This window comes from Alosa alosa, chromosome 21 (assembly GCF_017589495.1).
Source record: "Alosa alosa isolate M-15738 ecotype Scorff River chromosome 21, AALO_Geno_1.1, whole genome shotgun sequence".
Taxonomy (NCBI): domain Eukaryota; kingdom Metazoa; phylum Chordata; class Actinopteri; order Clupeiformes; family Clupeidae; genus Alosa; species Alosa alosa.
This window is the reverse complement of record NC_063209.1, coordinates 2,986,511-3,011,795: the sequence shown is the minus strand read 5'-3', so window position 1 is coordinate 3,011,795 and position 25,285 is coordinate 2,986,511. Positions and strand designations below refer to the sequence as shown.

The following is a 25,285-nucleotide window of genomic DNA, read 5'->3' as shown; positions in this document are numbered from 1 at the left end:
CTCCCCAAATGGGACTCCTCTGCACCATTATTGGAGTTTCCAGGCAGTAATGGCCTGTAATGGTGGGAAGGAGTCCAGTCGTGGAGGAATGCAGACGTGGAACACTAAAATCCAGGGCTTCAGTTGAAACCTCCCCTCCCTGTCACTAGTGATGATGGAGCCCCGGACTCCTTCCCCTCTCTTGTTTCCTCACATCGTCAAAGACTTAGCCTCGTGTTCACCCATGTTGCTCTCCGATGATTGGCATCACATTGAGTTTACTTGGCAGGGGGCTGAAATCATAGCAAAAGCAGATGGTTCATTGCTTCCTCTCTAACATCCACCGATGTTGTCTTCTCCATCTGGGTTTGCATTTAGGGCACCTCTGGAGTCAAGGCATTCTTCTCTCTCTGGGCAATGAAAAGGAGATCCACTCCACTTCCTATTTTGATTCTTCTCTCCAGCCAGGTGGGCAGAGTGCCTGGTGGGACACTGGGGCATTGCCCTGACCTACAATTCAGGCTCTGCATCCTGTCTAGGGTGAGGATTGAAAGTGGGCCCTAAATGACCTGCCGTTACAGAGAGGAGAGTGCATCTAAACGGATGCTTTAGGGCTCATAACTCTTTGAATATGAGTCTGTGGGAGGTCCCTCCCCATCCCCATCCCCAGGCCCAGTCTTCTGTGTGTGCCCTTTCTCCTTGCCCTTGACTTTCGGCCCTTCCCACACGTTCCTTTGAGGGTGCCGCAGACTGGACACGCAATTGTAGTGGGTCACATTCCTGATGAGTCTGGCGGATCACCAGCGGGCCAGATTTACTGCCCCACCATCTCCTGACCCGCTGGCCCTTTCATCATCCATATAATAGGCCTGCTGGGGTCGGGGTCAGGGCCAGGGTTCTGGGGGAGAGTTGGGAGTCAAGGAGATCTGCACATGTGATTAGCATCTCAGATCCAAGGCAGAGAGTCCCCGACATCGAGGCTGAGTGGGTAACACTATCAATGATGGCTCAATGGGAAGCAGGTGCTGATTGTATTTTATAGTGGTGTTATCTTCTGGCTCTGTCTGGCCCTATCAGCACCCGCTTTGAAGTGGAACGGAAAAGCTCTTTCGCCTTGCAGATATAGCGGCGGATATCATCACAGGATTGGTGTGGTATGTGGATTCCATTCACATTCCCCTATTTACAGAGAAGAAGTCTGGCTTGCATTTTGCTGGTCATTTCCAATTATCATCTCACTGGGCTCTCACAATCATCAGTTGGCTCAATTTGGCAAGATCCCTTTCATATGTGACTCCATCGGCGAAGTAAAGTTATAAAACACAAGTAAAGCATTTATTCTATCCAAGTGAATAAACTGTAGAAGCTTGATATGATAATACATATAATAGCATGGAATACAAGGTCTGGCACAACAGCAGTAGCAGAATGACTTGAATGAGAGAATGTCATAAACTTGATTCTTTTTAATGAAATACAGCATTTGGTCTATGACAAAAGATCCATACAGTAAGCGTTCCATGACTTCCTACAATCATCCTAGAGGCACTGAATTTACCCTTCTCCCTGAGAACTCCTCCTCCTGACAGCCATCTGATCTGACAAGTAGAAAGGGGGAGTGAGAAAGAGACAGAGAAACCACAAAGGCTTCTTTCAGCCATTTCACTGTGTCCCAGCTCCTCTCTACCCATAGGGGGTATATCTCAACTGCAGAACGGGTTCTGGCCACAGCACCCACTGACTTCCCCACCCCTCCCCATGTCCCCAACCTCAGTCCAGTTCCTCCAGGTGCGCTGGTGCCTTTAATGTCAGGCTTGGTTTCGGCTGTGCTGTTGTTCGCTCCGGGACAGATCAATGTCTGACACCACGAACACCCTGCTAGTCAGCCTGCGTGGACTCTCTCTCACACACTGAGTGGATAGCCATACAAAGTTACTATCACAGTCCTTCAAAAGCCCTCTTAGGGTTTCTCCAGTAGGACTGAAATCAGATACAGTTCCTCTCTTTAGCTGAATCGATGTAGTACGAAAACTTTTTTTCCCCTCTACATGTCTGGCAGTTGCTTTGGTTCCATACCAATGACCCAAGAGAGTGCTTGCAGTCTCGGGAAGGAGGGGTGGGCCATAGTGCTTTGTGCTACGCTCACAACCCATTTAGTGCCACGGCAATAAAGGAATCCCCCAAGAACAATTCACCCGTGAAACCACACAAATGACCATACTCCTAACTGTTATGAACTTGAGTTAGCATGTCATGCCAGGCTCCCTGCAACAGCAGTGCACTGTTCCAATAGAATGGCTCTGCACCATGTGAGAAAGACTTAATGGATATAAAACCTGCACTGTTATAATGATCTCATTCATCTCAAAGCCATTTGACATATCCGCTGCAAGCAATTACATGTAAATTGCATGGTCTGTTTTATTGGAGTAATATGGAACATATGAGTCTCACATCTCTGAGGAGGAGTATTCAGGTGCCTTCATCCTGGTGCCCTCCTTCAGTCGGCAGCAGAACTCTTCATCAATTTGTACGCCAGGATATGGGGACGCACCTAGGGAGAAGAAGGAGAGGAGGAGAGAGGGGGGTTATCAGGGAACACATCTCACAGACCCTCAGGAGTGGTCACTTCAAAGAGACGAGAGAAGGGAACTCACAGAACTGTAAAAAGAGCCGCTAGCCCATCAATGCGGAGAGAAGTGAGCGAGAGCAAGGACAATAGCGCAAGAGCTCACATGTTGTTGGAGAGCGAGCTGCTACGCAATCATAGTCTTCCGGTTAGAGAAGTCTGCACCAGCGAGTTCTAATCAGCATCAGTCCCAATGTACGCAGCCAAAACAAGCATACAGCTTATTACAAATGCTACCCACTTGAAGGATCATGAGTTACAAAATAATATTTTTATGTGCTTGACTGAAACCCCTGATACAATATCAGATAACACATAAAGGCCTACTGTACCATGTCTGCAACAACAATGAATTTCAGTTGAGGTTTTCCCAGATGGATCACAGCACATTATAACAAACTAGAAAAACATGAAAAACAAATGGATTGAACAAATGTAACTGTCATCCATTTTTAAAAGATTTTATTTAAATAATGGCAACTCATCAAACAGGGGCAATGAGCCCAAAACGACAAGACACAGATTTAGCTGCTAGGATGCCCTGATAAAATTTGCATATGGATACACCTTGAACTTATTATGAACCTTTGATTTGAATATATTAAAAGGCTGCATGTCTCATTGTCTTTTTTCTTTTCATGTTGTAATTTATCTATTTGAGACACATGCTAACGCTGTCCAGATGTTCAAGGTAATGTATGTGTGGGTATGCATGTACGTTTGTGTGTGTGTGTGAAAGCGAGAGAGAAACAAAGATAGTAACTGTATATGAAGAAACAGACATACATACAATGCGGTTTTAAAGGTTGCGCTGGTTCCACAGTGGGTGCAAACATTTACAATGATTGGCTGCTTGGTAACAGTGAGTTTGCATGTCCAACTGAAGAAACAGCTTGTCCAAATGTGAGCCATTCTTTCTTATTTTATGGCCCTTATTCATGATAAAAGTGCTGTTGAAGCGCACTAATGTTTTTGCACTAGCAGCATGAAAATTGTTTTCTTAAGCTGACAATATAACCTCCTTTTTCTGTCCCACAAGGGCAATTCAACAGCAGCAGACAGTTATTGCCTGTTCCATGTAGACGAGGTGGGTAGTTCAGGGCACCTCACAAATAGCTTCCAAACATCATGGTGTCTTTGATTAAAGGCCGTGCTGGCCTTTTCTCCTTACACGCTGTGCGCTGAATGCCTTTGCTAAATACTTGAGTAATGCCCCATGTGTACATTTGAATGTGAGAAATCCATCAAGTGCACCATCTGCACGAGCAATTTTACTGGAACAACATGCAATGGAACGTTATGATAGACAAATTAAGATCTCTAAAAGCTCAGAGAGGAATCTGCGAAGGTCAGCAAAACTGGGAAAACAAAGTGTGGGACAAAACTATTGAGGCAGTTTCTGTAAATAAACAAACCTCAGCAAGGATCAGTCTAAAATATGCATTGATGCCAGGAAAGGAAAGAGAAACATAACGAGGCAGATTTGTGATACAGAAATGTACATTGGTCAAAACCCACTGATGCATTTGGAGCCATACAGCTCACTCCCACGAGGTGTTTGGGAATGACTGTGTGAATTTGAGAACCCGTGAGGTTGGAGGACAGTGAGTTATAACTTGGTAGGACAGTGGAGGTATTTACCCAGCGAGAAGATCTCCCACATGAGAACGCCGAATGACCACACATCACTCTGTGTAGTGTAGATCTTGTCAAAAATGGCCTCTGGTGCCATCCACTTCAGGGGAAGTCTGGCCTATAGGCACGGAAACAGAGACAAAAGGCTGTTTGCTTTACGCTGCTTTACATGCTTTACAGGTCGGCCTGGGCTACTACAATATTGTCAGTTCTTTTGTGGCTGAACAGGTGTTGAATAGACAAACCTTTCCTCTAACAGAACTAATGTCTTGACCCAAACATTGATCTTCTATAACAGGCCTTTGTCAAAAAGTATGTTGCTGCTTCCCAGATCATTAATTGTGAGTGCTGTGACAAACTGTGCATACAGACCACCAACTTACATCTCCTTTGCGCACGTAATCAGGGTCTTTATAGACGTCTCTTGCAAGGCCAAAATCACATATCTTCACCACATTGTTTTCAGACAACAAAATGTTTCTGGCAGCCAAGTCACGATGGATGCACTGTTAAAAGAAAGTTAAGACTCAGTCACAGCTCATATCTATCAGACCATGACTTAATAACAGACACACAACCCCACTGTGGCTTTGGAGTTTTGACAAAGCAACATTTGTGTTGGACGGGTGTTTGACTTGTCGATGCGATTCAAAATCTCTTATATGAAACACGTGTGTTGCCGTGCACATGTTGCCAAGGTGTGATCATGCAAGGCAGATGAGATGAACATGGTGAAGAATTATCAGAGGTGCTCCAGTGTGACGTGCAGAACGCCGAGGCTGAACTTTCTCCTTCAGCGTTACAACAATTGTTTGTCTGCCTCTGCAGTAGGTGCCACTGGTGTGATATTGAGCAGTACTGTGGTGTGGGGAAAATACAGTTTTCCTCTCCAAAATGATACTGTATGAGCTCATAAACACAAGAAAAGAGTCTCTGAGTTTTTTTCTTTAAGTTTCCCTGAGGAAATACTTTTAACTGTATGACTTTTCCCGTTTAGACTGAATGCTTTGGATACAATGACTGGCAGTGTGCGTGGAGGTGGCCCTTACTTTTCGCGATGCCAAGAACTCCATGCCTTTCGCCACTTGGAAGCTGTAACAAATCAAGTCCTCCATGGTCAGAACCCGCTTATACAAGTCCTCAGATTCTGAAAAGAGTGGGTGGAAAATGACAGTGATTAAACCAGCCGGGAGTACACTGTTCATAATTCAACTCACAAATCAAAACATTGCAGCGTAAGCAGAGAGACAGCAACATTTTTCGCCATCTATCTTCCCAAATCTCCCCATGTACTTCATGTCACAGCTATGATATAATGTTCACCCCACAATGTTAATGCACCTTCTGGTGCAGTCTTGAAAACATCCTCTAAAGAACAGAGAGCCAACCCGCCCCTACCCCCACCCCCACCTCCTGCCTCCTGTTCTGACTCTTTGTCTGACACGTGCGGCTTGTTAATTTAATGATGCTCAGTTGGAGGAAAGGGGGGGGGGGTGGTGGGCGGGACTCCTGGTGGCCCACCTGAGTAAACAGTTTATGAGAGCAGAAATAACATGCAGAGCACAGGCCAGTTGTGACGGGAGAACTGGACACTGTGGCCAACCAGCAGCGAGGGGAAGTGCACAGAGAAGGGGAAAAGAGCACGCAGGCGCCCAGCAGGGGACGACAGTCAATCCAGCTTCATAAGAATCGTATTTATGAATCCAAGAGGAAGCTCCTCCTCAGATACAAAGTTGAGGGAAACAACCCAGAGGGCGGGGTGGGGTGGAGGTGAGCAAGAGAGGGGAGAGGTGGAGGAGGAAATGGGGGAGGAAGGAGAGGGGGAGGAGGGGAGAGGTTAACGCTCAGGCCGCTACCTTCCTCCTCTTCCTCCGAATCGCAGTAGCTCTTATCTTCGATGAAGCCGGAGCTGGCGGAGCTTCCGGTGCTGGCCACGCTCTCCAGACGGCGCTTGATGAGCTCGCTCAGGTCACAGCCGGAGCCCGAGGGCAGAGCCTTGCCATCCTGACTCTGGGCCAGACACACAGCACAGCAGAATGGTCAGTCAGCGGACACCCACACCCAGCACAGCCACACACAAGCCTGCACCACAGAGCGACCCATCTTACCTTATAAACCACAAAGTCAGCCCGCTTGCTCCTTAGGTAGTTGGACAGATTGCCATACTTGCAGAACTCCACAATAATCATTAGGGGCCCTAATGGAGGAATCATTCAGGGAGTCAGAGCCAATAGCATAAAGCTAATGTGGACATAGTTGAACATCTCAGAGTGCTTTATTTTATAATTACATCTAATGTAAGATATTAAACTGTGTTATTAGGAAATTGTAACATGGTAAAATGTTTACATCTCAAAGGAGCACGCTCACCTTTGACCTCATAAACCTTTATAAACCTCACCTTTGAAAAGTATTTCTCAAACATAAATTTAAAAGATGTTGAGGGCTTCAATGCTTCAAGATAGGGTGAGCGTATCAATATGATGGATAACAGAAATATACCTTTCAAAGAAACTACAGATCAAAGTGTTAAAAACTATTTGCGTAAGTATCAGCCAAGTATTACTGAGATTTACAACCCACAACAGACCTACCTACACACACACAAAACACTTCACATACAAGTCATGTGATACGGAAGACTGATGAAAGTGCCATGCAAGTATTTGCACAGAATAAATGAAACTGAATAAATTGAAAGTGTCTGATGAATGTCTGATTAATGCAACAAATCTGGAACCAAAATGTGAAACTTTTGAAAAATTCTCTTTTGAGCCTGTCTCTGACATCCCTGCTGTTGTGTGAATTCCTCTGCTCGCTCGCTCACCTCCAGGCTTGGTGCAGGCTCCCAGTAGGTTGACCACGTTGAGGTGATGGCCGATGTGAATCAGTATTTTCAGCTCAGACATGAGCGCTTTCCACTCATTATTCGTGGCTCCGCCTGTCACAGGGGCACACAGTGGATACAGGAGAATTAGGGAATGTGACGTGAGAACAAGGCTGCATGTCTACACAAATCCACACTTGGACTATTCCACAACGTCCCTTGGAAACACAACAATGTGTTCTTTGGCTCTGAAATATATCTGCCCTCAAAAGACAACTGTATATATTACATTAGACTCTTAACTTGCAAGCTAACATACCATGACCATAGGGTACTGGCAGTGAATTCCAAGATGACTGCAAATGATGGATTACAATGAGAACAAACCCAAATCATTGTGATCAAAGGGGAACTGGTTGGCAGATTGATTTTCAAAATAAATACAACAACAGGCTGGTAAGGCCCCTTTACCCTTACACAAACAACAGCACCAAATGGTCTTCAGTAAATATTTATGTAAAAACAACACAGTGTAGTTTCAATATTACAACATGCCGATAAGAAGGACATGTGTTTATGAACTTTAAATCCCCTTAATCATATTTTCAACAAATACATGCTACATCAAGAAGACAAGGCAAGGGAGACATTACACAGTAAATATTGCAATCCACATATGGAATGAATAGATTCGCTGTGATTCCCTCTTTCACAATCTTTTTATGGCCGAGCAAAAGTACTAGTTCTTAGAACTCTGTCCATCAGGAAGAGGCAAATATGTAGGGCAAGCGCACCCTACTGAGGACCGGGCTGAGGTCAGAGAGTCACGGAGGGCACCATCACACGTGTCAGTGCCCTGTTTAAAGACCAGATAAGTGGTCACTCATAGTAGTCTGCTCATCCAATGGCTTGAGGGGGTTAAAAGGAAACCACTCTCAGTGTTCCTTCTCTTAATATATGGCTAATTAATCTTCTCTTAATATATGGCTAATTAATCTTATCTTAATATATGGCTGATTAATCCGACCCCAGCACCCTGAGGAGAGATGCCTTGAGTTTAAATGTGGGCTGACTGTGGCTGCGACTGAAGTATTATTGTCTGAGACAGACTAGGCTCTGGATCCAGAACTGCTGCGGTGGCGGTTTCTGTGTTTCCCCCTCTTCACTGGTGGCTGAATCTCTTCCACGCCAGAACGGAAGAGTTGTGGTCGGACAGCTCATCATGAGTGGGCTCAGCGTGTTCTTGAAGCGGCACAAGCACAGCATTTCATAACAAGCAGCCCGTCTGCGAAAGTGCGCTGCTTTTTATTACCCACTGACCTGGGGTGCACGCTAAGGCATCCGGCCAGCCCTGCTCCTCCGTGATGGATGTGCGAGGAAGATTAACGCGCCTATGCAAGCCGGCGAGTGGCCTGATTTATCATCATCACCGAGTTAGCCTCTGCCCACCATCCGCGCAGCACTCGCCAGTCTGGACAGGCCGGGCATCACTCTCCACTTGTCACAGCTTTAACAGTGGGAAAACGAAAGTTATTTTGACCTTTGGGGATGCTACTATGACTTTAGCCCAAAAAATTGCTAGCCATTTTCCTTTTTAATCACAGCACTCCCCAGAGACATCCCAATGGAATGTGTGTCTGATTGGCTGAATGAGTGGCATGAGAGGCCACAGAAGTGTGTGTTTTTTTCCCAGACGAGCTCTCGAGTTGTCTCCATTTTGGGCGAATATGTTGCATTAGGATGAAGATGGCCTCTGATATTTGGAATGCAGATATGAAATGATGGCTCTCATAAATCAAATAGGGACGCAGGGGAGGAGAACAGACCAAACTCGAGGAATTTCCAGACCATCTGCTGTGGCGGGGCCATGAATGGAGAATCAGTGAATATTTGTACATCTACTTCATTTGTACCTTATACTTTTGAACCTCAAATCACCTGCAAATCTTGGACGAGAGTTGCAGCACTGAACTTTTTCCGTTTTGAAGGCTTCAGGACAGGCTGAGAGAAAGCAGTGTTCTATGTTCTCCCCATCGGCTCAGAAATGTGCAATATCAGATAATTATCTTCACATGGCTTATGAACACAGATCACACATGAGGCATAAAATGATCCACCAAATGACGGGCTGCTGTTTTCCATCACTTCACAAGAGCAAAGCTGTGGTTATATTTTCCAATTGTGATCTGGAGGGGAGGGAAGACTGTCCATCATCCAAGCCTCCCTGATCAGGACCATGCTAGAAGTGGACCTAGTTAGCATCGAACTCCAGAACAATCCGGGGCAGTTCATCAACAACTTCTAGTTCTTATACAAAAAGGGGGGCGTGAGAAGAAGGAGAGAGAAGGTGATCCCACCTTTGAGCATTTTTACCGCTACCGTCTTGCATGTCGACAGCTTATCAATCCCAAAGGCAGAGGCCTCCACCACCTTCCCGAAGGCCCCGTGCCCCAGAGTTTTACCTGCAAGACAAACAAGAAGGCTTGATGAGTCAGTGAGCCTACATGAGACTGCCCGGCCCGGGGGAGCCATACATCAAGCCGGACCCCTGTCAGAGGTGATATGGGCCTGTAATTAAAACAACCTGTGGAGGTTCTGACCACTCGGCTGGCCCTCCACGGGGTATTTATGGAGCAGTTAAGACCGCATGACAGCAGCGGGTCGCTGATAAATAATGGCGCACTAACCCAGAGCAGAGAGGCCATCCACACTGGCTCTTACCGCTCTCAGGAATGACCGAGGCTTTTAACAGCCGAGGCCATGGAGGAGCAGCAGCGGCAACAGCAACAGCAGCAGCTGCCGTCTGAGAATATGAAGTAGTGAAATACATCAACTCCTTGTTGTGGGCCAATCATAAAGCGCTTGATGTGAAGTGAGTGCTTAGGGTTTATGTAGTGGGGCATACATCATGACTGGGCTACTCTGGAAGACATGGAGGAGGATGCTCACCAAGTCGGAGGCGGTCTCGGGGAAACTCCCACTTGTTGCTATCGTATGGGAGGCGGTCACACTGCTCGTCCAGAGGCATGTGGTCAGGGTCCATGATAATGGACAGGTAACCAGCTTTGATGTCCGCAGGGCTGGGCTGGGATTTAGAACAGAAAATATAACCGACGTATCCACACTCCCACACACCCCACAAAACACCCCACAAAACACGGCCAAACATGTATGTAAAGCCCAAAACCGTATTAAGAGACACATATCCAAGCATCCAAGGATGAGACACATATCCAAGCACATGTGTCAGTCTCACCTTTCTGAGTTTGCGGATGAAGAGGATCAGCATGATCCAGAGGAAGGTGGCTGCTGCGCCGGTGCACACCAGCACTATGACTTCAATGTTGGCTTTGCCCTCATCTCCTACACAACCCAGACAAGACACAAGTTAGTCACTGTGTGAGCTCAGACAGGCAGGCTGATGGCACTGCAAAGTCCTCTCCTCTCCTTACATTTCCTGGAAATCTCCCGAGCCTTGTGAATGGTTGAGATCCCGAAGACAGTATTTAAATGAGTAAACATGTAGCTTTCATGACATATACAGAACAGAGCTATTTTGAATATAATGGCCTGCATATGTGCTATAAGATGCCTTAACACTAGTTTGTTTACATTTTTCGGTGTCAGATATGTCAAGCTATGTTTCCCCACGTCCATAGCTCAAACTCAGTGACAGGCTGTGTACTCTCTGCAGAAGAGCACATTGTGTTGTTTATTCTCTGTTTATTTGGCCTGTGCATACCGCACAATTGCTCATTTGTTACATCCACTGAGCTCGAGTGTCTGACATTTCAAAGCATTTCAAACTGTCAACATATTGTGCTGCTGAGGAAATATTTGGTATGCTTCCAGAACCCTGACCCTAAGGTCTACCTAGAAAGGCTTATGTAGGTGCACCTAGAGTTTATATTAAAAAAAAAACATAGAAAAAAAATATCAGCTAAAAGGCATGAAAAATGCAACACTGACTGGAAAATGGCAGATAATAGGAGTTAAATGACTACTTTAGAGAATGCAAGAGAAGCAGAGCAACCAATAGGAGCATCTCTCAGTTGACCTGGCCTCTAGAAACCTGGTTCATGTTTCAAGTCCCAAGCTCCTTTAATGGGTGGACCTTTCCCCCAAAACTGCCCCTCGCTCATTAGCAAACCTCTTCCCCGACTCCATAGAGGTCAGCTCCCACGAGAGAGGACCCTTGCGAGAACCCGAATCATAAAACGCACACAGGAATTCACGTTTGGCATTCCTGGCAGTTTTGGCTTCTCTCTCAGGGGATAGCTTAGTGCTGAAGCTCAGCCAAGCCTATTTGTAAGGCATGAAAGAATTACAGACAGTTGTAAAAGGCTGCTGATTAGTCATGCATTTCACTGTCGAGCTGTGAACCATCAGAATCTACGTTCTGCTGCTGATTTACATTTCAAAATCAGTTAAAAGACTCATTTGAAATGCAAACTACATTGAGCTCAACAGCCTGCCCAGGGATTGTTTTTATATAAAACAAAATACATTTCAATGACTGTGAATGTGAGTAATTGTGGCTCACCAACAACCCGGACGAAGGCACTGGACGCCACCACTCCCATATCATTGGTGGCGCGGCACTCATACATGCCCTCATCCTCCTTCTTCACCCGCTGGATGACTAAGACCCCCTCAGCCATCAGGCTGACCCCTGTTAGGGTCAGAGACACAATGGGAGATGTGGGACACATTGCAAACACCAGCTTGACTTGCAATAATAATATTTATAATAATGTTTGACAATGAGCCTTGACAAGCATGTTGCATGGTTTGAGTGTGTTTTTATTTGTAATGTTTTTACATACCTTGTCCTTCAACCACCGGAAGGTCATTTCTGTACCATGTGATGTTGGGCTGTGGAACGCCCTGGGCGAGGCAGGTCAGCATCAGAGTGCTGCTGCTGTTCACATCCTGTTCGGTCAGGTTCTGTCTCAGGGATGGGATCTTCCTCTCTGTGGGGTTCAGATCACAGAGCGCAGGTTTGCAGAGGTTTGGTATGACTCAACGCCACTTCAGTTTGAGACAGGCTCTTTTGGCTTCTGTTCTTAGTCAAATCCTTTTGCTCCAAACTTAAAAGCAGCAAAAGCTGATGTGACCAACTGAACTCAAACAAGCTCAAACAAGTGTCACCCACCATTGATAACAAGTGCAGCAGATTTCTGGATCTCTTTCCCTGTGAAGAGGTTGAGGGCCCTGCAGTGGTACTCCTCTGTGAAGTTTCTGGACACATTCTGCACCATGATGGACACAGAGGTGTACAGCCTGTTTTGTTCTTCTATTCCCAGGATGGTTCGGTTGAATGCATCATACCAGTGCGCGTTACTGTAGAGGTATCGTGTAGCCCGACAAGTCAGTGTGACGTCAGACCCCTCAATGGCTGTGTCGGGAGATATTTCTAACGACTCTGAACCATCTGAAGAAGACAGAGAGAGAGAGACAGAAAGGCTCTGTTCAGCAATCAGACAGCATAAAATCGTCATATTTTCAACAGAAAGCCACCAAAAAGACAACAAGAGGCCAGCGATGGAGAAAAGGTTATTGATGACCCCAATGTCCTGAAAGCATCTGCGAATGGCTATCAGATGTCCCTGTCCCTCACACAGACAGAGAGCATGATACGGCGCATCACTGTGGCCAGGAATGTCAAATGTGCAGCTCTTTCCTGTTTCATCACTGCTAATTGGAAGCATGTTGCTGGCGGATGGCGGCGCTGATGGCCGAGCTGCAGTGGTACAATAGGAGCCAGGCCGGGGCCAGGCCTCGGGGGACGAGCGCGCAGCTTGTTTATTCACATTGCTGGAGAGCATTCGGCGTTCCGTAAGGGAAGACAGCTGTTATTACAATTCTGTCCCTCTCTCACCCACATTCCTTAGCTCTCAGTCATCTGCACCTCTGAGGCAGCGTAGCATATTCACCCTGGGATACCCCCCACATTCACACACACACACACACACACACACACACACCATATACTACGTATATGCTCACACAGATACACACATACACACCTATGCTCACACAGACAGAACCACACACACACTCATACAGACGGACACATAAAAATGTCTTTCCTGATCAAGCCTGCATCATCTTCCTGTTTGCCTCCTGCTGACCTGGAGTCAGCTACTTTGATAAAGCACTGTCACTTTGGTATGTTCCTTATATCCTCCACACGCTCTCACGACTTCAGCTACCCTCCAAGGATATTGCTTGCGTTTGCTGGATGCCCTGACAGCTGATTTGCACTCCATTACATAACGGGCCTGGCTGCTTTTTCATTTTAGAGAACATTTGGAACCGGTCAGCAGCATATTAAAAGTGATTCACCGTGCAGAACAGGCTATTGGAAAAGAGAGATGACCTGCCGGCACAATAGTACAGCCATGCAGCTCACGTCCATGCCATTAGAGCGCTGCCATATGGCTCTGGACATGTTTTGCCTTCTGTCCTCAAGTCTGCCTGCCGTACAGGAAGATGGTTTCAATTAATGCCCCCCTCCGGTCCGCTTTATTGCACAATCCAATCTGTGCATTCTTGGCTTTGGCGGAGTGATTCATTACATATGTGTAGGTCAATATAAAGCAAGCACTCACCCAGTACAGTATGGCTGGTTGTAAAAATAAAAACCAGTCAAGCATTTCTCTCTAAAAATGGTCAGACTGTACAGTTCTGGAAGGCTTTTGCTGTTCCTACAACTTCTCGATTGTTGACTACAGATTGTTGACCCACTTACCATTGACGTAGAAAATTGTGTCCATTTTGTGTTTGCCAACTTTGTTGATGGCTTCACAGGAATAAACGCCTGACACATTGGCTGCTGCCACCACCAGGGTGCTAATGGTCTGTAGAAAAAAGTAAAAAGCAAAAAAATACAAATGTTACGAGCCTTATTATGTCCAATCACAATAGCATATTCATGCCCAGCTTCATCCAGTGGAAGTTTTCATGGCTAAGGTGGCAGGTGGGCTAAGAGTCAGACTAAGCCCCGGCCTTTTTCCACCCTCTGGTGCATTGCATTAATACAAGGATACATCTGGAGCTTTCAAATCCAAGGGACCTCTCGCAGGCCCGGCACAGAAGGAGAGCTTGGGCTCCATGTCATTTCCTGACAAGCGTTTACAATGCCACACTCAATTCTGTCACTATTGGAGTGGAACCCATTTAATGGCTTGAGAAGACACAATAATAAGTCTGATTTGGGCTGGGAGCCAGATTCAGGGGGTTCTGTTTTGTGTCCAGAATGACATCTGTTTTCAGACGCCGTCACATCAAACACTATGAAATGCTTTGGGGTGTATTGTCTGAGTGGCGCACTATTTGTACAATGTAAACTTCCTGGGGTTTCCGAAGCCATTGTGATACCTTGACATGGCAGACAAAGGGCTTTTTCTATGAGTAAGTGGGCTGTTTTCAGCAAGTTTGATCAACTTTGTTTCTGGGTCAGCTCTAGACACAGATGATGCAGCTTAAGCCAAGAGAAATGCAAAATGCACACACTGAGTGTGCTCCAAGACTAACGCAACCCAGCCCGGATAAATCTGTTTGCAGCAGAGATGTTGTTCTAAGGCACGGTGACATGGTTGCATACAATGCATTGCAACAACATATGCCATAATTCCTAATGTCATCTAGGTGTAAAATATGACTAGGGAGCAAAACATTGATTACTCTGGCATCAGAGCTTGATGAGCTTGACAATGTAGTGAAATATGTCTACATCTAGTTCATGCAATACTGACACAGTTAATATGTGTGTGTGTGTGTGTGTGTGTGTGTGTGTGTGTGTGTGTGTGTCTGAGTCTGATATATGGAGAACAAGAGAAAAAGAAAGCCTGAGAGGCGATGTGGGTGGAGAAAGCAAGGAAGGAAAGGAAGACAAGGAATGGAGACTTTGGGCAAGCGGTTGTGCACACACACATTTGAGCATGTGTGTGTGTGTGTGTGTGTGTGTGTGTGTGTGTGTGTGTGTGTGTGTGTGTGTGTGTGTGAGAGAGAGAGAGAGAGAGAGAGAGAGAGAGAGAGAGTGTGTGTGGGGGTGTATCTTTGTGGGTATACAAATACGTATCGCATAAACATTTGGATAGTCAATTTACCACAAAGAAATACAGCGTGTGCCTCAAAACAACTGATGGAAACAGTGTGTGTGTTTGTGTGGCAGTATAACTCAGTGTGTGCGTGTGTGGCAGTGTAAGTCAGCGTGTGCGTGTGTGGCAGTGTAACTCAGTGTGTGCGTGTGTGGCAGTGTAAGTCAGTGTGTGCGTGTGTGGCAGTGTAACTCAGTGTGTGTTTGTGTGGCAGTGTAACTCAAGAACATGCCATCCGAGCTCCAAAGAATCATTTTTCGCCCTCCAGGCCTCCAGTCCTTGGGTGATGACCTGACCAAACATTCTGTGACCCCTCCCACCTGCCCCCATCTCTTGCTTCCAGCCACTTTGACCTAACCTGTCTACCCCCACCCCACCTTCAGACGGTCATTACTGGAGTCCTTGTGAGGGAGAGGTGGAGGGGGAGGGGGGCTTTTTGCCAGGCTGTTGCTCCGAGGGCACAGGGGGATTTATGTGAAGTGACAAAGAGGAATTCACCCCCCCCCCCTCCGAGAGCAGGCCTTGTTATCACTGACCCCTACACCCTCTCCTCGTAAACCAACAGCGAATTCAGGCCACCAGAGCCTATTAAAGTGACCAGCCTCAGGATTTACTTACACTGCCGATTTAAAGTGATGCCCCCTGCACATGGGCACAGGGCAATGTAAGCCCTCTCTACCTGCTCATATTTATGACTTGCATCACATATGCTGGAGTAGTCTATAGAAATCTGAATGCAGAATTGCAATGCATCATCAGAGCAGAGAAGAAAAACCATAAATCTGTGTCTGAAGCTCCGGAAGAAAGCCAGTATTTTGCCCGACCAGTTTCACTAATTTGACAAAGTTCAATTACTACCGTATTGCTACACATGCACTTTCATTATTTATTATTGTTTGTTTACATTTTATTTACTGTTTGCTTTGAATGAACGAACCCAAGCCCACAAATCTGAGCCACGTGTAAGACAGGCCCAGGCCCAGGCACTTAGCGTGCCTCCTTATGCAGGCTCATGCTGATGGAGTCAAGGAGTCCGCTGCAATAGCAAACTCTGCCAGGGCATGTACAACACCAGCAGCCACACTGGCCTCAAAACTGTGCTGTGCTTTGGCAGTGTGAGGGCAAACAACTGGTCAACAGCAGAAAACACCAGCTTTTTAAACAGAAGTTCCCTGAGAGAGTCAACTTGAATGGCCATGTAGGTGGTACTAATGAAGTCACTTAATGAAGTCACTTAATTGGAAAGCTAGTACAAGCAGAAGCATAAAGCAATCTGAGCAGCTCTGGTGGGCAGATGGAAATGAGTTCATCATGGCTTTATGAGCGCCATGGTTACATGCAGTCACCACTGGGCCATTTGCTTTATGTCTACAGGCCTGTGTCTTCCTCCTGGGGGACCAGTAGGCACAGATCTGGGTGATGCATTGGGACTGGCTGCAGTTTTATGTGAGCTTTACAGGTCTCTCTGTGTGTGTGTGTGTGTGTGTGTGTGTGTGTGTGTTGGGCAGCTTCAGCACTAACCGCTGGGCACAGCAGAGCAGAGCTGGGATGGGAGCAGCAGCTGGTTTATTTAGAGACCTCTGGTTTAAATTGAAGGGGGGATATTTTCCCCAGCAGGACGAAATGAGCTGTGGCTGTATCACACAGGCACACTCTCTCATACGTGTGTGTGTGTGTGTGTGTGTGTGTGTGTGTGTGTAACCAACTTAAACACTTTTCCTGGCAGCACAAGCATCTGTTATTGTAGTAAAAGAATGACATTTAATCAGGGCAAAGATGCCAGATACAAAGAAGGATTTCTTACTTTTCCTTTTCAAAAGGTTTTTTAAATTCTTGTCAGCACCTTTTTCAAAGAGATGACAGAGGATAAGATAGAGGTGGAATTCAAGCACTAATGAATCATTTCATGATGTTCCAGTATTGATGCCATCATGGTTTTATTTTCAATCTGTCGGACCATTTTAGGGACTTGGTATTTTATCTGCAGTGATTGAGCTTTAGAACTCTGTGTCTTTGATGAGGTCATGTTAAGATTTAGGTTAAGATTTTTCTCTCCATGACTGCACACTCATGGTCATCTTCCATAACTGTTGGTCACAGTTCCACTGGACTAAATCGAAGCAGATCTATGGGATCATTACAACGCGAGAATAACAAGCTATTGCTGCCAATACAGGGATTATGTAAATGTATTGTTTTCAGATGTGTAACTTTCATAGAGAGGGGTCGTGCAATCCTCCTCTCACATCCATAGATCATCCCCAGTGCTCTGTGAGTGTGACTCATCTTCTATTTCTGCTCTTTCACTCCACACAGCATGTTTTGTCAGGTTGATATTATACATATGCCCATAAAAATGAATGGGGGAGACCATAACTCTTAACATGGCAGATCTGTGACTAGAAGTCCCATTTTACCATTCTCATTGTTGGAAAACGTTGGTTTCATCATGATCTAGGCATGATTTGCCATTGCTGACGTGTACAGTGAGCTAAACAACCTGAAGAGCCCAGTATTTCCAGCCTTAGTACAGTATGTTCTCAGAGGTTGTGAAATACTATGTGTGTCATGAGTTCAACATGGATTCCCGCTATGTACTTTTGCTGCGTCATCAAAACATTGAGTTGATCCAGTCGAGTTGATAACTGTTGAATTACACGTTTCTGGCCCATTCATCAGACCGTAGTGACACATTTCTTTGCTTGAACTAGTAGCTTGGACACATTACCAAGTGGTGAGATTAAGCAAGCAGGACTTTCATGAACATTCATTCATTTTTTTCTCTACAGGAAGGAAGTGAGGATTTACACACCTTGTTTACACCCTTCAACTCTGCGGACTTGCTGTCGATCATCTCAACCCAGTTGTGTGGGTAGTCCTCTTCCGTTTGAACCCGCACTGCTAAGGGTTCACTCAGCAGTCTGCACCTAAAACGTACATTAGTACACAGAGTCATACAGAGCCCAGAACAGAACACTTCAGACTTTTAGAGACATTTTTAGTTCAATGGATTGATTCCATGGCATTGCCCATAACTTTCCTCAGAAATTAATTGAAGGGAAGTTGCATTCCCTAAACATTCAGGCAGGATGTACACACGGAAATGCCAAGGTGCGTTGTCATGGCAGTGGCAGGAATTTTGGCCTTTGGCTGTGATGACTGCCTTCTTCTCAGGAAAACCATGCACAACATGCCAGGAAGAAGCCATTCATCCACTACTGCCTTTCACAAATGTTTATCTCCGAGGTTGACCTTGAGGCTGACCTTCAGCACTCGAGAGGTTGTGAGCGGCGCGTGAGCGAGTCACACCGCGCGTCTCGGCTCCGTATGAGACGGTGCATCCCTTGGCCCCTGGGCGTTCCGCGGGAACAAAAGGCTCTGCTTTGCGTCTTTCTAAGGAGAGGAACAATCGGCCCTAATGAGAACAGAGGCCGAGGAGGAAACGGCAGCGTGACAGGAAGGGCAGAGCAATGCGTCAGCGCTCACAGGAAGCTCCCCCACTCTCTGGCCAGGGCAGATAAGGCTGATCTGCAGACCTTGGCGGGTCAACAAGGGACGACTGATAACTTCTCCGCTCACTGATCAAGAGCAACACGCTCTCTCCGCCAACCTCCCCCTCCCAATCACCCCCACTGTGATCATACAAAAATCACTTCTCATGACACTAGTGGTCAGTTGGCTGACAAATGGACTTCATGGAACTTGTGCAGTTTGGATTTTCAACAGTGATTTATTGTCGTTCATCAGGCAATGGTGAATGGCCTGACAAATGCTCTTCTCTCATTAGCTGTTGAAGAACAGGCTGTTTCAGCATGTGCATTTATGAGAGGCGGTTGCTATTGCCAGCTCTGATTATCTTTAATGCTGCAGAGAGAAGCACTTTGGCTTCATTGACCTTCTGTTATTTCTGTCACAAATTTGGCCAACCAAGCTCTTTGACAAATAATTACTTGCAATTAACAGGAGCCCTTGTCAAGTTGCACCACCCGACGAGTAACATAATTTAGTTCCTCATTGTACGCCATCCAAATCTTGTTTTTGTAGCTGTTTGCTGCAGAGATAACCCTTTGGTAATGGTCTATTGTTTGGCTGATCCTAGCGGCTCAAAGGACTCCTGCTGTAGCAGTTCTGATGGGGCTCTATGGAAATTTAAATGTTTTTTTTTTCCTGGAGGTTCAGTAAGAGGCCAACATTTACATAGGGCCTCTTGGTGAAAGCATGTGGTGTCTGAGATTAATGGAGCCTTTTTCCATCCACATGATCAATGCAAAGGAGCCTGTCTATTTAAGATCCTTTATAGACATGGGTGTTGAGATATTTGAGAAGCTGGACCCCTACTTCAAGAAATATGAATCATATTCAATATGGTCCAAAAGCCTCCACTGCAATATACCTGAGATGTGTCAGATACAAGAGCATCCATGTGCATTTTAAGCAAATGTACAAACCCATATGCTGCTTACAACTATAAACTAGACTTTAAAAAACACTGTAAAAAATTGAAACAACATGAGTTCAACTTGGGATCAGGGCTTACTCTCTGTTCTGTTTTAATGAGCCATGGTAGGCGTTTGACCGGCTGAACTCAGGTCAGATTGACTGGTTGATTCTTATTTATTTATGAATTCCTCAGTGGAAGCTCAGTTACTCTGGTCTGAGATCAAGCGCCAGTCCATGCAGATTAAGTCAATTACCCCCATTCTGCATGATAATTTATGGACCCTTACCAAAGGTCCACAGGGGGATGCTAAATCAAGATTAAGAGAATTTAAAATGAAAATTAAATAGCATGAAATCGTATCATGTTGTGCGATATCTCAATTCAAATTACCAATGTTCTCTGACAAACCAAATATGTGTGTGAATGAAAAGAGCAGGAAGATGTTATTCTTACTCTTGAAAGTCTGGATTGGGGTCGCAGGGCTGCCAGAACCAGGTGACCTCTGGCATGGGATAGCCAAATGCAGTGCAGGTGAGGTGCTGAAGCTGGCCTAGGGTGATGGAGCGCGGCTCCTTGGTCATCACGCCCTCCTCAAGAATCACCGGCTTCACTAAAGACACACAGACCCAGGTGAGGGGGGTTACACACACACACACACAGGTGGGGGGTGGGGGGGGGGGGTTTAAGGCCAGTACACCTCTGCGGCTAATGAGCATATTTCCAGGTTGAGTGTCATTTCCACTGTTTTTAATGACACAAATGCTTTGCGTAGGGCTGCTCTAAGGGGGCTTTAGCAGTGCAGTGGTCAGGGTTCTGCACGTGAAAGTGGACGCTCCTCCCAGGCAGGTGGGGTGAGTGAGGAGAAGCAGGCTGATGAGGTGCAGAACTGCAGCCATTTCTGAGAGGAGGTTCCTATCACCTCATCTTTCTGCACCAACTGGGTGACCTACCAGCTCGCACTGCTCCCAGATCTGGCTTCTCTCACAGCCTGCCCCCCAGCCCCTTTCTCCCACTTCTGCTCTCTTTTATTTGCTTATATCTGTCTCTCTTTCTCATCACCACTCTGTGCTGCGTTTAGTTCACACACACTGTAGGGGGTGAAAGAGAAGCAAGCATGGACAGCCAGAGCAATAGCCTGACTTCAAACGCTTGATGAATGTGATGTTTAAAATAGTTCCCTAATTGCTCCCAGGGATCTTTGAAATCTGTTTCCATTGTTTGTAACTCCAAGTTGTGTGTGTGTGTGTTTTTGTCAGGCCTATAATAATGTGTTGTGCAGAGCAGGACAGTGAACAACCATAAACGATTTTATATGAAGTGGAAGGGGAGACATCTCTCTAGTCTGGCATCAGGGCGCAATTCCTGGAAACTGTGCTGGGGTACGAGGAAGAAGATGAACGACACAGCTTTTCTTTCCCCTCTAGTGTTTGTGAGAAAAACACTGTCCACATCATTACCAAGTGTTCTATCTCTCCTCCTCTGGATCTCTGTGTGAAATCATGCTAACGCTACAACATGCCAGCGCAGCGACGTCAGTGCTCTCTGGAGCTCGGTGGCCACCAGCGTGTTGCTAAAGACGCCATCTCATGATCTGTCAGTGTCACTTAGTCCAATTGTCCATATGGCCTATAAAGCATGGTGGATAAGGTGCTAAGATGCATGCTAAACGGATGAATGGTATAAAAGGAGAGTCAGGTCAGAGTGAGCAAAGATGAGGCTGAATGTTGCATGCAGTTCAGCTTCAAAGCCACATACCCCCAACCCCCAAACCCCTTTCAAAGAGACCGCTAACCAGCTCCAGATGCAGTGGCTATGTCAGTCTCGCTCTGAGAACAACAACCCCGAGAAATTCCTCTCATTCCTCCAGACATTGTACCTGCAGCCGGGGCAGCATGGCCCACAATGCTGCAGGAATGCTGTGGAAGAACGCTGATTCATCTGCCTGCATTCAGGGAGAAACATGCGTCGGTCAGCCCTGCTGTACGTACCCTCCACCACCAGGCTGTAGTTGAGACTGCGGGTCAGGCCGCTGGCTGCGTTCTTCACCTCCACGGTGTAGAGCCCCGTGTGTTCCCACTTCACTTCTTTGATGATGAGCTTGCGGCGCGACATATGATAGCATGTGGCATTCTTCGGGATGCGCACATTATTCTTATACCTGCACACATTTCACACTCAATACTGACAATCTGCACTGAGCAAAATCAGCCCTGTCTTGCATGATATACATCAGCTTGGGTAAGCTAACATGATGTTGTGTAAATGCACATACAAGTGTCTGACAAGATGAGTAATGCTTATAGCTTACCAAATCACTTCAACTTCTTTGGGTTTTGGATAAGTATGGACAAAAGGTTCAAACATCACTTTGTTAAATTCCTGAACTGTATTGGTTTGAGGACCTTGGTGTTCCAGTTTCAAAAATGGATGCTCTGCAGAAAAAAAAACAAGATGAACGAAACAGGAAAAATGCAACAAGTGCAAGCTAGACGGAGGTGTCTCTCAGCGAGTCCTTACTGTAGACGATGACCTCTGCCGTGCTGTTCTTTTGGTTCTCAACCTCGGCGATGCACGTGTAATTCCCCGTGTCCTGCATTGTTATGCTGGGTAAAGTGAGTACACTAGTCATTATGCGATTGGTTTCATAGCCTTCGGGTCCGAAGTTTTTGCCAGACATAAGAGTACCCTAGAGATAGAAACAAGACAGAGGGGTGACCACAAGGGCCATAACACACACAGCTATATCATATTTGATTATAAACTTCTCACTATGTTTCTATTATTTTCTACTATTTGAAAAACAAGAGCCTAAAAAACGCAAATGGCTTTTCACCAATCAACACTAGTTTATAATAATAATAATAATAATAATGCATTTTATTTATGGGCGCCTTTCTGTACACTCAAGGTCACCTTACAAAATCAACAATAAAACATTCAATCTATTAAACAAGCAATCAGAGAAAACAAGCAATAAAATAACAAGATAATACTATTAATAAAAATAAATTAATTAATTAAAAAAAAGAGCAAAAGAAAGAAAGGGAGAAAAAAATTGAGAAATTGAGGTGAGATTTGAAAGTGGTTATGGACGTGGAGTGTTGAATGCAGTGGGGCAAAGAGTTCCAGAGGTGGGGGGCTGAGTGACTGAAAGCTCTAGACCCCATGGTAACCAGACGAGCAGGTGGGAGGATGAGCTGGATGGAGGAAGAAGATCTGAGAGAACGGATTATACCTGGTCTACATTGAACACTGAGATACAGATCAGGGGAAACTTTCCACTGACATGTTTGTTTGTTCAGGGATGTGTGTGAATGGTTGCTCTCAGGATTCATTAAGGCCATGGTGTTGTTAGTACAGTTAGAGCTGAGTTCATTCTTACATTGGGGTGTTGCCATTTAAATATGATTCTGCCAGACGACTTGGTCTCTCCTGAGCAATTAAGGACTAGTTTCTCCCCGACTAGACGCTCCACAGGTTCATCACGATGTGGGCGGATGATCTTCACATTCTTCAGTACTTTAGCTAGAAGTGAAGAAAAAGCTCAGACATATCAGACATATTATTTCACTACATTTGACAGACTATTTTAAATTATTTGATTTGATTTGATTTTGTTTTTGTGTTTCAAGCAATAATAACCAAGGCACTTACTTAATCTTTGAATAATGTACTTGGACGTGTATGTCCTGCCACTGACAGTGGTTGAGCATGTCAGCATAAAATAGGAGTCCCACATGGTTTTGTACGGAAGAGTAAAACCTTCCTTAGGATCCCATTTCACCTTTGTTTTGAGATCTTCTGAGATAGGTGGGGCCTAAGCAGAAAGAGTGGTAAAAATAAAAATCTCTAACAATGATCTAAAAATGATACCATTAAAATAATGCTTGTTTTTAAACCCTTTAAGACATTAAACACGTTTTAAACACTTAAGACATGTCTATTGCCTGCCTGCCTATACATAGAAAAACTATGTAGCTTCTCTTGTTTTTACTCCACTTCTTCTCTTGTTTGTTCTAGAGCCAAGTGTTAGGCTGGAGAGGGAGGAAGGAAGGATGCAGGAAGTGAGAATACCATAGATCTCCCTCATGCAGGAAGGTCACACAACTATCTGTGCCATCGGACTAAGACATGTTTGTCCATAGCAAGCCATTGTCAGACTCAGCTATACATCAACTGTATGGCAGCATGGGATGGCTGCATGGCCACAGGCTCTGTAAATTACTACTTGTTGCTCATAGTGCAGCCTTTACACCATTGTGTAGCATCAGTGAAGGACCTCTCTGTTCCCCCTGCATTACGTATATAAAACCATGCACATGTAGGCCTACAGTAAACAGGAACAGTAGGCTGCATTACAACCTGTGTTCTTCTGTGTGTTCTGCTGTGGCCAGATTTTTCCAAGAACAAAACTAATTTATCTTCATTAAGTATCTATTAACCTCGTTAACCCCCCTGAGAGGCACGCTGTTTATCTCAAATGTTTTTTTTTTTTACCTGCATTTCCTGGACGTGGTTTGCAAAACAGGGTGTATTAAATATAGACCAGATGGCTCTATTCTGGGAAGACTAGTGTCTACAACCGGCTTCCTGTCTTTTACAGGAAGTAGACAGGATGACTCCCCTTGCCTCCTGAGCCTCCCTGTTCTCTGCCACTGTCCCTCTCCTTTCCCCTCCGGAGTGAGAGCTTTCAAGGGTGTGAGAAACCCAGAGACGCCCACGCTCCCAGGCACTTTTTTTGTCACTGCCGTGTTTCAAACAAATCCTCCCACACCCATTGACGGCTTCACTGACAAACCTCCTGTTTTGGCACCTCTCTCTTTATCACATCACTGGTCAACCTGTTGACCTCAGATATTCCTGCTGCACCACCCTCCGCCAATTTACCAATCACACAGCTAGTAGCATTTCAACCTTTGGATTGCCACATTAGCCTACTTAATGCTCTTAAAGGTTTTGATTTTGGACTGAATTACCCGTTTTAAACCCTGGTGGTCATTCTTACATAAAGCACCTTTAAATTAAAAATAAATAAATAATTCAATTAAACTAATTACAATTTCTTGGGTCTAAAGAAGTATCTGATGGTTCCAACTATTTAGATATCATAATTTAAACTTACAGTCTCCAGGGTGACATTAAAGTCAGGTGATGTTGTTCTGCAGGGTATTAGGACAGACTTGTCATGTCTGTAGGAGAACAGCACCTGTGGACTGTTTATGAAGGGTTCCATGAAAGGTTGAGCGTGATCTGTCAAAAGGATAGAGTATATGAAATGGATTTCCAGACATGTGTAGTTACAATAAGAAGAAACAGACCTCAGGGACACAGCCTATAGTATTATAGTATTGCTATTCCTTGTGTTTCTCTGGAAGTGTTACAGACTTTCTTTCATTCTTTTCAGAGAAAAAAAAGCTTTTGACCACCAGCCAGTCGGACAGGTTCAATTGAAACCAAATTGCTTGTCAGATTCTGCATTATTACTGAACTGTCCTCACGGCGCAAGCTGCACGTACGCCTGCGTTTAGCTCCAAACAGTTCCAGTGCGGCTCCTCTCGTGACAGCTCGTCTACTGCGTGTTTACTCCTCCCAACGTGAGGACTGAACTCGGAATCCAAGGTCCAGTCTGGGCCCTCCCTCCCACCCAGGAGTGAAATCAAATCTCCCCG

The 25,285-nt window shown here is 45.5% G+C and overlaps 1 protein-coding gene across 1 annotated transcript in view; it reads right to left on the bottom strand.

The window, feature by feature from the left end:
- Positions 1 to 25,285, bottom strand: part of kdrl (kinase insert domain receptor like) — a 44,675-nt gene that overhangs the window by 7,488 nt on the left and 11,902 nt on the right. Inside the window, exons 4-25 of the mRNA XM_048231464.1 lie at positions 24,739 to 24,866; positions 23,271 to 23,433; positions 22,999 to 23,141; positions 22,134 to 22,302; positions 21,925 to 22,048; positions 21,605 to 21,774; positions 20,070 to 20,226; positions 17,988 to 18,102; positions 13,825 to 13,933; positions 12,226 to 12,504; positions 11,897 to 12,043; positions 11,614 to 11,742; positions 10,327 to 10,433; positions 10,020 to 10,155; positions 9,428 to 9,532; positions 7,071 to 7,184; positions 6,352 to 6,440; positions 6,100 to 6,253; positions 5,293 to 5,390; positions 4,627 to 4,749; positions 4,250 to 4,361; positions 2,434 to 2,533 (exon numbers count right to left, since the gene is read on the bottom strand). Coding sequence (XP_048087421.1) covers positions 2,434 to 2,533; positions 4,250 to 4,361; positions 4,627 to 4,749; positions 5,293 to 5,390; positions 6,100 to 6,253; positions 6,352 to 6,440; positions 7,071 to 7,184; positions 9,428 to 9,532; positions 10,020 to 10,155; positions 10,327 to 10,433; positions 11,614 to 11,742; positions 11,897 to 12,043; positions 12,226 to 12,504; positions 13,825 to 13,933; positions 17,988 to 18,102; positions 20,070 to 20,226; positions 21,605 to 21,774; positions 21,925 to 22,048; positions 22,134 to 22,302; positions 22,999 to 23,141; positions 23,271 to 23,433; positions 24,739 to 24,866 — 2,971 coding nt within the window. The remainder of the gene's footprint in view (positions 1 to 2,433; positions 2,534 to 4,249; positions 4,362 to 4,626; positions 4,750 to 5,292; positions 5,391 to 6,099; positions 6,254 to 6,351; positions 6,441 to 7,070; positions 7,185 to 9,427; positions 9,533 to 10,019; positions 10,156 to 10,326; positions 10,434 to 11,613; positions 11,743 to 11,896; positions 12,044 to 12,225; positions 12,505 to 13,824; positions 13,934 to 17,987; positions 18,103 to 20,069; positions 20,227 to 21,604; positions 21,775 to 21,924; positions 22,049 to 22,133; positions 22,303 to 22,998; positions 23,142 to 23,270; positions 23,434 to 24,738; positions 24,867 to 25,285) is intronic.